The sequence below is a fragment of the Xyrauchen texanus genome, chromosome 14, assembly GCF_025860055.1.
Source record: "Xyrauchen texanus isolate HMW12.3.18 chromosome 14, RBS_HiC_50CHRs, whole genome shotgun sequence".
Lineage (NCBI taxonomy): Eukaryota > Metazoa > Chordata > Actinopteri > Cypriniformes > Catostomidae > Xyrauchen > Xyrauchen texanus.
The window spans coordinates 649,361-664,803 of NC_068289.1; the positions used below are offsets into that span (position 1 = coordinate 649,361).

Below are 15,443 nucleotides of genomic sequence, written 5' to 3' on the forward strand. Positions count from 1 at the left end.
ATTTTTATAAAGCCTTGAATATCCCCTTTTGAATCTTAATGTATGCATTGTATATTTTATAATTTATAGCCTTTTGAATTCTGTATTTTGTCGGCGTACTTTTTTGTTCGTTTTCTTGTTATTTTTTATTTTATAATTTTTTTATTTCTTGTGCTTTCAGTTGGTTTGACTGTCATGTTATATTGACTAAAGCAATAAAAAATTAAAAAAAGGAATATTTAGAAACATCCGGTAATTTACGTCATTTCCGCTGTTCGTTCGCGTGTTGCTGCTGAAGTAAGAAACTTGTCCTCATGTAAAGAGGAGGGAAATTAAAGGTTTGAGAGGTTTAGTTTTTATGTTTCTATCGTTCAGTTTTGTATAATGTTTATTTTTCTGGAGGTATATATAGATGTATTTTAATCTGTCTCAGGATAGTCTAATATTAAACTCCCCACAGAGATAAATTAAGCTTCTTATGGTAGGTAGGTTTACTGTCACATTGTTATAGTTCATGTAAATGTGTTTTTAACACAAAATGTAAAGAATATAGTTTTTAAACTCATCCATTCAGATTATTTCGCATTTGTAGTTGGATTCTATGACCAATAAACAAAAGCATCTCTTCGTTGTTGCTGTTGAATGATCCCCAAAATTGTTTAAACTACAGTGATGGATACTGGGTGACTGAAGACTGCTTATTCTGTTAAAACGATCCCCAAACTCACATTATAATGAAATGTGAATAAAGCAGGATTTAGGGTAAACTTATAAAACTTATAATCTTTTCAGCAGTGGACTGGCATTTTGTCCCTTTCTCTCCAAAGCTGTAAATCTTGCCATGTTTTGAATGTCAGTTTTTACTGCTGACCTCTCTAACCCTAACAAACAGAAGTGTTTAGATGAACATTTATACAGTAATTGAGGCATTTAAGTCATGAAGTCTGTGCTCTAATTTGCAATTGATCTCTATTTCTGTTCTCCCTCTTTTCACAGACCTCCTTCGTAAAATACAATCTGAAATTCACCTGCCTGATCCCTGTCTTGCACACCAGAATCCTGTCTAGTTATTCCTAAGAACACATCCTACTTTGTTTCATCACACCTCCACCTAAGCTATCTTCTCCTGCTTTTGGTCTGTCTCTCCATCCCTCCCTTTCATCATGACCGAACCAGAGCTGCTCACCGAGGTCCCTGCCTCCCTGAAACGGCTGGCCAAGCAGGTGGTGCGGGGTTTCTATGGCATCGATCATGCTCTCGCTCTGGACGTGCTGATTCGGAACCCCTGCGTGCGTGAAGAGGACATGCTGGAGCTGCTCAAGTTTGACCGCAAGCAGCTGCGCTCAGTGCTGAACACACTCAAAGCCGACAAGTTTGTCAAGTGCCGTATGCGGGTGGAGACGGCACCTGATGGCAAGACAACACGGCACAATTACTATTTCATTAACTACAGGCTGCTGGTTAATGTTGTCAAGTACAAACTGGACCACATGCGCAGGCGAATAGAGACAGATGAACGGGACTCGACTAACAGAGCCTCCTTCCGCTGCCCCTGCTGTCTGAACACATTCACTGACCTGGAGGCCAACCAGCTGTTTGACCCCATGACTGGTGAGTATGAGGGAAGAGGGGAGACTGAAAACATAGGAGGGATACAGTGAGATATAGGTGAGAGTTTAATTATTGTAATGATTTTTGGTTTTACTGGTGCCTGGTTGTTATAAGCACTTAATAAGCAGGAATAATAAACATAGTAATAATATAAATGTATTAGTTAACTTCTTAAGCACTTACTGTGCATGATAAGCTGTCTTTCAAGGGATGTTTAATTAAAAGACTGCCCCCTGATAGTTGATGAAAAGTCGACTAATAAAGCAAGACACCTTCATTTCAAACTTTGAACTTTTGTATTTATTTTAAATAAAGTTCAAGTGAACCTGGAAAAAAATTAAGTGCATTTAAAATTTGTAGTTCAACATCTCTCATCGCTTCATCTGTGCATTCTCCACCCGTCGGGTATTTCGTTATCCAGGAAAATATATCATGTGTGTGAAGAAATTCTTCACGATATATATATATATATATATATTTATATATCCAATCACACGGAAACCTCGGGGCTGAGGGATCAGTGAATATTCTCGCTTTTTTGATTTTGCATTGAAAATTTAAATAATTTATTTAAAAAACTGAAATCAAATACATTTTAAAATTCAAATTGCACTCCAAACGAAACGAAAAAGCAAATAAATAAATAGTAAAGTGATATAATAATAATAATAATTTATATGTATAAGTAACCAACTTTCCATTTACCGTCAGGCAAGTATCCGTCTAAACATGCAGACGGAAAAATTACTTCCACAAATGAAGACATAAAAACAATTATAAATGTAAAATTAATAATTATAATGATGATAGTATTCACTGAAATATAAATCATATATCAAGGTGAATGTGTTTTTGTATTATTTTATGTTTTAATCACAAATGTATTTGCTGCAGAGTTGCGTTCACAATAAACTGCTCTGTGGAAATAAAGTGAACTGAACTTAAAGCAGCTCCTGAGCGGAGATGTCTGAGGTCATTTGCACTCATAGTCAGAAACAAAGTGTGCGATCTTTACATGCGTGTGTTCCACGAGACCGCACGCCTCTGTTTCAGCGCGTCATATATGCACATATACGGCTTTTCTGTCATCTGTACTTAATAATATAATAAAGAGTGTTTCTTTGTGTCTATGGGCAAATTAATGTAATATTACTTTGATAATAATAATAATAATAATTGAATAGATTAATGGGAAAACAAGTCAAATATGGTCATGACATGGTCAATGTCATCCGCTATTGATCACTCGAGATCATCGTCTGTCGGCTCAACCCGAATGTGCATTTCTCTCTATACATTAACACAATGTTCAGACAGTCTCTTGCTGGTTTTCCCGACACATTCAGGATTATTACCGCTTTTCCCGGTGTCCTGCGGCTCGCTTCATGCGTGCTCTTGTAAAATGTATATTTTAAAGGCTGATTATGGTTTAGTATTTCTCTGTAATGTAGAACAGCCCCCCAACATGTAATATTTTTTAATTAATATCATAATCATGCGACGACTAGTCGACTAATGGCTTAAATTAACGACTGCTAGTCGACTAGGAAAATCTTTGGTCGGGGGCAGCCCTGCAAAGCACATAACAAAAGTCAATAAGACTGCTGAATTGTGTTTGGTGTAACCCCAGGGGTACTACTACATCAAAACGCATTTGCTGCTGACGTTTATTTTTCCTGATATTTGTAAGAGGCAAACATGCTTTTTGGTGCAGGCATTTTGTGATGGGGAAAGTGCACAATGGGGCAGAGTTACTGCTGTTGCACAATCACCATGTCAAAATCAATTAGAAAACATCCTGCAACTGAGAAGTGTATTAATAATTCTGGCTAGAGTCAGACTGAGCTAAAATAGTGTACTTTTTAAGTGTTGATGTAGTCAATTAACACACTTCAGGGGAAGAATCCATCCTAATGCCTTGTTTCCTAGTTTGCCTCAAATTCTGGGAATTGTGTAATCTCTTTAATATACTTATAAAGAAGATCTAAAACTATCCACTTGACATATTTACTAGGAAAGAGGTTTCTGTACAGGTCCCTGGGGGGTGTTGGACTACAAATGGGGGCGTTTATCAATCATGTTAATCAAATTTATTGTCAAGTTTCTGTTTGCATTAAAATGTTTCTAGACTCCATTATACGGGTTGGCATGCATTTATTCCACAGTTCATCCGATTCTGTAGTCTAGAAACGCATCTGAAGTATCTGGTTTAGCAGTGTCAAATAGAGTCACAACCTCCACTAATGCACCAGTATGGCTCTATAGGTGCATACGGCTCAATATTTGTCATAGGCTACATTAGGGGAGTGAGGGAATATAATACATTTTGTTACAACTTTGAAATGTTTATAGTTTGTATTTATTGTTCTTACATTAGGCTTACTGTTTGCAAATACAAAAATGCCATAATTTGATTTATAGAAGCACATGCTTCCATGTGCTTACTGTGGTGTTACAAACCACTGTTAAAACTATAACAAATAAATAAATACATTTAAAGTTTCAAATGGGCAAATGCAAAATACACACACACATATATATATATATATATATATATATATATATATATATATATATATATATATATATATACAGGGTATATATAATTTTATTTTTTATTTTATTTTTTTTATGAAATAGAAATGCTAAATCCTGAGAAATAGGCTAAAATATTTTTGTTTCAGTTTTAGGAAATATATCTGGTTTTGTTTTCTTTCAGGAAGTGCAAGAGATGACTCGTTTGAATCGATATGAACCTGTCCAACTTGGTCACACTTTTAGGATCATATAGTCACATACATTAGGATTTACTTATTTTAGATGTTATAGATAATTCCTGTTGTTGATACCAGTGAATTTACATCTACATCCCACTCAGAGTCAATGCTGTAATGTAGAATGAGCATTTCAGTGGGACAAAATATGCATTATTATTGGTCTTTTCACTTATTTTTGAAATATATAATAACCACTTTTATTATTAGTTTCTGTCTTGGCATTTTCATTTTCTCGTCCCCAGATATAGCCCTAAGGGAATGAAGTAGGGGGGCGTTCATCAAAAAATGTATTGATTCACACTGTGGCAGACACATGATGGCAGCAGAGGTTAAAAGTGTCACTGCATTCAGAAGACATTGTTAATGTACACAGCATCTGGGATGAGTTTTTAACTGCATGTCATGATGAATTGCGGGTAGATCGAACTCACATGAAGGCTAATGTTGAAAGGCTTCAGTTTCAGACAGAATTCATTGTCAGGAAAGGAAATGTATTTTATTTTCATATGATTCAGCTCATTGAGGCAGCTATAAGGATTACCACATCACGTGTGTTGCCTTTCTGTTTCTCTGGCATACTGTTTTACACTTCTGACTTCATCAGCGGCTGATTTATGTGCTTGTAGTACACACACAAGTGCTGCTGTTGATGTGACTTGTGTTATAATGATATCACAAGTATTTGCTACATGCATTCCAGCAGTATTGAGTCACTTATATTTCATAGGGATGCACCCATGTATCTACTGCAGATATTTATTGGCCAGTTATTGACCAAATTAAAACCATCAACATATCGGAAATAAGCAAGAAAATGCTGTTATGAAAAACAATGGTATATTTATAATTTATTAGTAACGTGCATAAAAACTCTGAATTAAGTAATAATAATAGCCACAATATGTGGAAGGTTTGGCACTCCTCAGAACATGTACTATTTAATTTGTATTATTTTGTTCTCACGTTAATGTAGAAAAAAAACTTGAAATGGACTAAAAAGTTGAGAAAGTGGCACTTACCCACATACACTCACCTAAAGGATTATTAGGAACACCTGTTCAATTTCTCATTAATGCAATTATCTAATCAACCAATCACATGGTAGTTGCTTCAATGCATTTAGGGGTGTGGTCCTGGTCAAGACAATCTCCTGAACTCCAAACTGAATGTCAGAATGGGAAAGAAAGGTGATTTAAGCAATTTTGAGCGTGGCATGGTTGTTGGTGCCAGACGGGCCGGTCTGAGTATTTCACAATCTGCTCAGTTACTGGGATTTTCATGCACAACCATTTCTAGGGTTTACAAAGAATGGTGTGAAAAGGAAAAACATCCAGTATGCGGCAGTCCTGTGGGCTAAAAATGCCTTGTTGATGCTAGAGGTCAGAGGAGAATGGGCCGACTGATTCAAGCTGATAGAAGAGCAACTTTGCCTGAAATAACCACTCGTTACAACCGAGGTATGCAGCAAAGCATTTGTGAAGCCACAACACGCACAACCTTGAGGCGGATGGGCTACAACAGCAGAAGACCCCACCGGGTACCACTCATCTCCACTACAAATAGGAAAAAGAGGCTACAATTTGCAAGAGCTCACCAAAATTGGGCAGTTGAAGACTGGAAAAATGTTGCCTGGTCTGATGAGTCTCGATTTCTGTTGAGACATTCAGATGGTAGAGTCAGAATTTGGCGTAAACAGAATGAGAACATGGATCCATCATGCCTTGTTACCACTGTGCAGGCTGGTGGTGGTGGTGTAATGGTGTGGGGGATGTTTTCTTGGCACACTTTAGGCCCCTTAGTGCCAATTGGGCATCGCTTAAATGCCACGGCCTACCTGAGCATTGTTTCTGACCATGTCCATCCCTTTATGGCCACCATGTACCCATCCTCTGATGGCTACTTCCAGCAGGATAATGCACCATGTCACAAAGCTCGAATCATTTCAAATTGGTTTCTTGAACATGACAATGAGTTCACTGTACTAAAATGGCCCCCACAGTCACCAGATCTCAACCCAATAGAGCATCTTTGGGATGTGGTGGAACGGGAGCTTCGTGCCCTGGATGTGCATCCCACAAATCTCCATCAACTGCAAGATGCTATCCTATCAATATGGGCCAACATTTCTAAAGAATGCTTTCAGCACCTTGTTGAATCAATGCCACGTAGAATTAAGGCAGTTCTGAAGGCGAAAGGGGGTCAAACACAGTATTAGTATGTGTTCCTAATAATCCTTTAGGTGAGTGTATGTGTTACATAATGAGGGAAACGAAATGCTTTGAAACCAGCAGACTTTGACTTCTGAAATATTGAAAATTAAATATATTGGAATTGAGTTCCATTGGAAATCATTTATTTTTAGAACAGTAACTAAAAACAGTGATCTGAAGACAAAATAAGGTTAGTGGCAAAATATCGATATTGGCCCATAGTTTTTGTTAAAATTGTCATCGGTATCAGCCACAAATGTTCATATCGGTGGATCCCTAATAATTGATCATCTGAGTTCAGACTGATCAGAAGGCAAATAAATGAGAAGAGACCATGAACCACTAAAACACTTCTTAACAACACATTAGGTGTGTGTGCGCGGGCGTGTGTGTGTGTGTGTGTGTGTGTGCATCATTTACTCACCCTCATATCGTACCAGGGTCAGAAATGAACAAAATTCATAATATGGGAATTCAGAATTTAAGTATGTGAATTAAATCCGAATTTAAACTTTCAGACATGATGTGATTGAAATTAATATGCTGTTGTGTTTTTTTAAAATGTGTAAGAATTACACGTATATGAATATTAATTTGCTAATTTTCATTACGGTAGTAAATCTGACTCGCTGCACAGTGAGCTGGAAGATGATAACGAGGCTGCTAACGGGTATAAAAAAATTAATTAAACAACAAATAAACATGCATATAAAAATGTGAGTACACGTGATGTAGTGTGCGTAATCAGATGTGATGAGTGAATGAGACGTATTGACCCGTCAATATGATCACTCGCGGTGTCAATCATGCGCACTCAATGTTTCATCAGTCACTCATCTCAGCGCTATTCTGTGAGGATCCCAATTTAAATAAGATTAATGTCGTCGCATTACCACTAAACACAGCCATTATATTTTGACCATAACGGCACCGCGTCTTCACGCATTTGCTGAATAATTATGGATTTGTGTTACCCGGAATGTGTTTCTGTCACCGTTCTCATGGTGCAGTGTTGAGATCAGGTGATGTGTAATTATTGAAACATGCCTGATGACATTAACTTAAATATTCCCACATGAATTGATATGGAATCAAATTCAGTTTGGAAATCAATGCCAACATCAAGTCCTACCAAAATTAGTTTAATTAACATTTAATTGGAAACAGCATACAATATCTCATTATTCGCATTGAGTTCATTGATTAAATGTAAGTATTTGAAAGGTTAGAAAAAATGTCCCTTACAAAGGAAACAAATGCCCCTGCAAATATTTTGTGTGGAACTCAAAAGGAGATGTTAGGCAGAATGTTAGCATCCACAAACATTCATTTCCATTTCTGGAAAAAGGATGCAATGGTAGTGAATGGTGACTGACATTCTGTCTCGTCTCAATCTCATCTGTGTTCCATAGAAGATAGAAAGTCTTATAAGTTTCAACATTTTTGGGGATTTACATTTTGTGGTGAACTATCCTCTTAAAACATAAAACAAACTCACAAAAAAAAAACATGTAAATATTTTAAACAGTGATACCTTTTAACTGCAGGAGATTGCCTCTGAATACATTAAACTCAGACATGTTTGCAGTTATATCAAGTAAATAAATATTCTATGTTATAGCCCTTCAAAATGTGTCACAAATATATTGCAATATAATAAACTATTTGTGATTTATATGTTGCCATGTATTTCAGCAGAATATATGGTTTGAATGGTTGTCAATGGAGTAAGATGTGTAGTTACAGGATATAACAGCAGGGGCTATCTGGACCAATCTAATCAGCCAAACATTGACCCCTTGAAAGTCTCTCCCACCATAAATCTGGCTTTTTAATTTTCATAATTTATTACATGCTCATTTGTGATTGCTACCTACATTTGTATAGATGCAGTATTCGAAAGAGGGCATATAAACTTGTACATAATAGACAGGAGGAAATACTGCGTTGTTTTTCAGAGAGCAGTGGGCGAATGAGAGGAAAGAACATAAATGGAGTGTGAGTGATAGAGGGCTGAGAGCAGTGCCAATGTTGAGTGATGAGTGATAAAGGAATATAGAGGTAGGTAAAGACCTGCGTGGCACATGTTCACCCTCACCTCTGCTGGAAGCAAACTGGCAAGCAGGGAGGCAAAGCTGTTGCTAGGAAACACATCAGGGGGACCAGCAGACAGGCAAGGATGAAACAGAAACTGTGGAATGGCCACTATGACGAACCTAACCCTGTTTAGACCGTGGGATTATATACACATCCGTATGTCCATGTTCAACCCTGGACTTCATTACAGGAGCTCAGATTTGCCATTATATAGCGGCTGACTCTAAATCCATTTCAAAAGTATCTGTGTGAAAGCTTTTGTTTTGATTGCATCCTCACATTTGACTCAAGATTGTGCAGCTACAGACCTGAAAGGATTTTATAAACATAGGTTATATGATACAGGTTGTTGTTTGTCCTCAGGGTAGACCTAAAGATTGAAATGGATGTTTTGAGATTGCCTATTCCCCCCGTATACATGTTCCCTTTTATGCTTGGGTGGGTAAGTCGCATCTTTAAACAGGAGAGGATATTGATCTGATTGGTCAAGCAAGTCCAGGTCCCACATCTTTGAAAATCTCTTTGATTGCAGAGGTGTTGGGGGAGATAAGGAAATCCAACTGGGTCAGCCATGAATGCCATTATGGTAATACGTCAGATGCTGATCCTATATCGGTACATCTTCCCCCGCCTTAATTCTGTAATCTCTGTGTCCCATCCTTATATTTCACACAAGGGCTGTAACAACCGTAGACATTGAGGGGAATGGAGGAACCCCAATATTCATATTAGAGGTCAAACTATTTGGGTTTTGCAATGGCTGATTCTTAAATTCCTGTACTGTGAAAATGTTTTTGGTAGTTGTTAAGAATGTAGCATAATTAGGATGTTTTAAAAAATGTCATTTATCAATTAACTTCATATTGTAGTAAACATTTAAAAACTAAATCTAAATGGGAGTGGTGGTGGCGTAGTGGCTAAAGCACAGGGCTGTTAATCAGAATGTCACAGGTTCAAACCCCACAGCCACCACCATTGTGTCCTTGAGCAAGGCACTTAACTCCAGGTTGCTCCGGGGGGATTGTCCCTGTAATAAGTGCACTGTAAGTCGCTTTGGATAAAAGCGTCTGCCAAATGCATAAATGTAAATGTAAATGTAAATGTAAATCAATATTTTGGGTGACCACCCTTTGTATTTAAATAAGCTCTAGTTCTTCTAGGTACGTTTGCGCATAGATTTTCATGGTTGTTGGCAGATGGTTTGTTCCAAGCATCTTGGAGTCTCATGGCATGCTATAATTTACATAAAAGGTTAATTTACATAAAACCGATAAAAGGTTGCACTCACAGTAATGTGCTTACAGTGGAAGTCTATGATGCAAGTCATTGCACCGGAATAAACATTAAAGTGTGTAATTTCTGTGGCACTATTGCCACCGAACGGAACTGCAAAAATTGTTTTCAAACAACCTTCCGAGTACGCCCCCTGTCTGCTGTTTATTGATCAAACAGATAGTCCCGCCCACAACTCGCACCATTGGTTGAGTCCGTGTTGGCGTGTTGAGCTGGATGGGTCTCTCAAAGCAAACAGTCATTTTTATATCACCACAGAGACACAGGGTTTACAGTTTTCAATAGAAAATAGCCTATGATTATCTTATTTATAGTTGTCCCTGTGTATTAAGCTGGGATAGGAGAAAGTATTTTAACACTGAAAAAGGGACATGCTTTAGCTTTAAAGTACACTGTTGTAAAGGTATATCTGGTGTTATATCCAATCTTTCTTGTCATGACTTGTCAATGTGATTGTCTCTGTAACTTTCACATGATACTGGCAAGGATACCACAAAGTAGGGCTGAACGATATGGCTCAATTATATCTCAATATGTGCGACAAAAGGCCATAAGTAGTTCAATGGTTGAAAATGCCAATTTCCACTATCAGGTCAATAATGAAGAAATCAACTTGGAAAGTCAACAATTAGCCTGGAAGAGGATGCGTGTCAAAATCGGCTGGATTGAGCGACCAAAGAATTGCGGAGAATTGCAGACATTAGTTGGGTCTTGGGGTTAGAAAGTCTCTAAAACTACGATCAGATGCCACCTGCATACCCACATAACCAATTTGCCAAATACAAGCCTTTGCTTTCATCAAACAACATACTCAAGCCACCTACAGTTTGCCATAATGTTATTGGGACTTTCAGTGGAATCAGGTTCTGTGGTCAGATGTAGAACAGCAGTCGCTCCACTAACTGTACGTTCACACCAGAAGCGGCGAGAGCGTCAAAATTCGCTCTGGCTGCCCTGCCTTCGACGCTCAAGGACGCTCGTGGACGCTCTGACGTAGTTGAAATAGGCGGCAACGTTTGTTCAGAATGCTTTGTTTTGTTTACTATATTTAAAGGGGCCGCAATTTAAACATCCAGACATGTCGACCATTTACTTTTTGCCGACCTATCACAAGTAGCGTATATCCTCATGAACTCTTTAAAATGTGAAAATAAGAAATCGATCGATGGCAGTAAGTAATTAAAATTATAATTGTTTGTTATAAAAAATAAAATACATTTGTAGTAATAACTGTGGTCTTGGTCATATATTACAGGGAAACCCGTCACGGCAATAATTCGTTTCTCCTCCATTTTATCTTCGGACGAATGTTTGGTGGGAACCAAAGTTTACACGGTTGTGTTCTCTAGACTTCGCTAGAGCGGAGCACTTCTATATTCCAATTGGTTGCCGCCGAACCGCGTCACAGCTCATTACCATAATGTTGACTGCACTTGAACTTCCATCTGACGCCCACGCCGCCCAAGACTCGCCGCGCCGCTTCTCGCCGCGGAGAGACGCTGGATGTCATTGAAAATGAATGACTTCCGGTCGATTTGACGCTCTCGCCGCCTCTGGTGTGAACGTACGGTAAAAGAGTGATTTATTCAATGTTACTTCTGAAATAGCACACATTTTGTACAGTGGAACTAATATAAGTGCTCAAAAATACATGTTGCATATTTACGCTTTGATTGCCTCCAGAATGCCTTGCTTAATAGACTTCCATTGTAAGTGCATTACTGTAAACAATTTGACTTTGTTTCACAAACTTGGGAAAGAATCGAAATGACTGTGTTTCTGTGGTTATCAACAGATGCTGTCCATAGAGCTCAACTTAAATGTATTTAATGCCGAAAGTTTTCTTTAAAGTCCTCCTATATTCACAGTCCTTTTGAAGAAGAACAAAATATAGTTTAAATGCATTTTTTTTGTAGTTAATGGTTGCATTAGCACAAACACATCAGAGCAAATCGCTGTAATTGGAATCAATGTAGCACATTTGTCACGGTTGCTTATACCCCCTTATGAAAACGTTTCTCCCTCAAATGAAGAAATGAGGCTGATTCATCTTTTTAAGGGCTCATCACAAAAGTCCTTTTTGTTCTTTGGCTTAGAGAACTGAACAAAGCACCGTCCTGCTTTCAAAATAGCTCTGAATCACTGGAGAGAGTACTATGTAATTTAAACCAGATCTATTCATATCTAATAGTTAATACAAAAACTTTGACACAAAGACACCAGCGCACTTCTCTCTAACAGAAAGCCCTAATGCATGCTTACACACTAACTGCTCTGCGTCGTGTTCCTTTAGATCACTTTGACAATGTGTGTGTGTACAGTACATGCAGTGCTGATGCACACTTTGCCTGAAAACAAAGACGAAAGTGTTTGTGTGTATTTGCTCATGTGCCATTTTGCTAATTGTCAATGGCTTCTGATAGGTTTGATATCTCTACTGAATTCTGCTGGATGGGAGCCTCTTACTTCATTACCTATAATTGTAATTGTACACTGATCAGCCACAGCATTAAACCACCTGCCTAATATTGTGTATGTCCCCCTAGTGCCACCAAAACAGCTCCAATCCGCATCTCAGAACAGCATTCTTCTCACCACAATTGTACAGAGCAGTTATCTGAGTTACTGTAGACTTTACCAGTTAAACCAGTCTGACCATTCTCTGACCTCTCTCATCAACAAGGTGTTTCCATACACAGAACTGCCCCTCACTGGATGTTTTTTGTTTTGGCACCACTCTGAGTAAATTCTAGAGACTGTTGTGTGTGAAAATCCCAGAAATACTCAAACCAACCCATCTGGTGCCAACAATCATGCCAGAGTCCAAATCACTGAGATCAACATATTTTCCCCATTCTGATAGTTGATGTGAACATTAACTGAACCTCCTGACCCACATCGGAATTATTTTATGCACTGCTGCCACACGATTGGCTGATTAGATAATCACATGGATGATTGTTGATACCAGACAAAATGATCGAAATTGCTATGTGAAATAGAAAACACTGTACATCTGATTTGCACTTTAGCTTAGTGCCGGAGCTCTGTTGGTGTTTATTTTGTAAATAAAGACTGATTGACTGCTCAATATCCAGATTATTACAAGACTGCATACCAAATAAATAAATGGACATGAAACACCAGATACTCAGGTGACCTTTCACCCCACACTTCCTGTAGCACTTGCCATAGATGTGATACACTTCTCACGCATCTTACAGTCTATCTGATCTCACAAAAGCTCAATGGGGTTCAGATCCGTAACACTCTTTTCCAATTATCTGTTGTCCAATGTCTGTGTTTCTTTGCCCACTCAAACCTTTTCTTCTTGTATTTCTATTTCAAAAGAGGCTTTTTCTTTGTAAGTCTTCCCATAAGAGTCTTCTCTTTACTGTTGTACATGAAACTGGTGTTGAGCGGGTAGAATTCAATGAAGCCGTCAGCGGAGGACATGTGAGGCGTCTCAAACTAGAGACTCTGATGCACTGATCCTCTTGTTTAGTTGCACATCTTCCACATCTCTTTCTGTCCTTGTTAGAGTCAGTTGTGCTTTGTGTTTGAAGACTGTAGTTACACCTTTGGATGAAATCTGCAGTTTTTTGGCCATTTTAAGCATTATATATATATATGTGTGTGTGTGTATATGTATCGCCTTCATTCCTCAAAACAAAGATTGACTGACGAGTTTCTAGAGAAAGATGTTTCTATTTTGCCATTTTTATTACCTTTGACCTTAAGACATGCCAGTCTATTGCATACTGTGACAACTCAAAAACAAACACAAAGACAATGTTCAGCTTCATTTAATGAACCAAATATCTTTCAACTGTGTTTGATTTAATGGCAAGTGATTCTAGTACCAATTTAGCATGATTACTCAAGGATAAGGTGTTGGAGTGATGCTGCTGGAAATGGGATTTGATCAAAAAATTAAAAAACAAATTATGGTGCTGTATTTATATCAGTAATATCTTGACTATACATGGTGATCAGCTGAATGCCACTTTGGTGAATTAAGTACCAATTTCCCTCTTAAACGGCAACATCTGTACATTATTCCAAAACTTTGGCCACCAGTGTGCATACATATGTACAAATACAGGTCTGTTTTATACAGATAGTGCAAGAGAAAGTAATGGCAGAAGAGGTAGGATATGTTGGATAAATATAAATGGACTGTGAATTGCACATAATTATTGCTCAATGGGGCAGTTTTAACTGTTCATGAGATGGATAGCCTGAGGGGAAAAAACAGTTCTTGTTCCTGATGGTTCTGGTGCTCAGTGCTTTGTACAACAGTTCATGGTTGTGTGCTGGGTGAGTGGGGTCCAGAGTGACTTTTCCAGCCCTTTTCCTCACTCTGGAAGTGTGTAGTTTTTGAAGGGAGTGCCGTAGGCAACCAATTATCCTCTCAGCATTCCGAACTGTCCTTTGTAGTCTTCCGATATCTGATTTCGTCAATGTTGGTGTGTTCCTCCTAAAGCTCACAAAATCTCAACTATTTTGAGCGTGTTCAGCTCCAGGTTGTTTTGACTGCACCAGTCAGCTTTTCAACCTCTCTTCTGTATGCAGACTCATCGTCATCCTGGATGAGGCCGATGACAGTATTGTCATCTGCAAACTTCAGGAGCTTGACAGAGGCGTCCTTGGTGATGCAGTCGTTGGTATACAGGGAGAAGAGTAGTGGGGAGAGCACACATCCCTGGGGGCACCAGTGCTGATCATACAGGTACTGGAAGTGAATTTCCCCATTCTCACTAACTGCTGTCTATCTATCAGAAAGCTGGTGATCCACAGACAGATAGAGGTGGGAACAGAGAGTTGGTTTAATTTAGTCCAGGGAATAGCTGGGATGATGGTGTTGAAAGCGAACTCAAGTCCACAAAAAGGATCCTTGCAGATGTCCCTGGTCTGTCCAGATGTTGCAAGATATGATGCAATCCCATGTTGACTGCATCATCCACAGACCTGTTAGCTCAATAACCAAATTGAAGGGGATCCAGAAAGGGTCCAGTGATGTCCTTAAGGTGGGCCAACACCAGTCTTTCAAATGACTTCATGACCACAGATGTCAGTGTGACAGGTCTGTAGTCATTAAGGCCTGATTTGGGGTTTCTTTGGGATAGGGATGATGTTGAGAGCATTTGAAGCAGCAGGGAACGTCACGATGCTTTAGTGATCTGTTGAAGATTGTGTGATGATGTGGGCCAGCTGGTCAGCACAAGATTTTAAACAACTTGGTGAAACACTGTCTGGGCCCTGTGCTTTCCTTGTCTTTTGTTTCCAGAAGACCCAGCACACATCCTCTTCACCGATCTTAAGTGCAGGTTGAGTAGCAGGAGGTGGGAGGAGGATGGTTGCAGGAGGTGTTGATGTTTGTGTGAAGTGAAGGTCAGAGCGGGTGTGGGGTGCGAGACTGGGCTTTTCAAATCTACAGTAATACACATTCAGGTCATCAGCCAGTTGTTGATTC

The 15,443-nt window shown here is 38.7% G+C and overlaps 1 protein-coding gene across 2 annotated transcripts in view; it reads left to right on the plus strand.

The window, feature by feature from the left end:
- The first annotated feature begins 252 nt into the window (after positions 1-252).
- The window catches only part of LOC127654669 (general transcription factor IIE subunit 1-like), a 24,084-nt gene continuing 8,893 nt past the window's right edge, over positions 253-15,443 (plus strand). The window contains exons 1-2 of one of the 2 annotated variants that reach the window (XM_052141930.1): positions 253-317; positions 976-1,590. In XM_052141930.1, the coding sequence (XP_051997890.1) occupies positions 1,143-1,590 (448 nt within the window). In that variant the 5' untranslated portion in view covers positions 253-317; positions 976-1,142. Of the gene's footprint in view, positions 318-401; positions 461-975; positions 1,591-15,443 lie in introns of those variants that run through there. The other variant, XM_052141931.1, reaches the window with a different exon arrangement.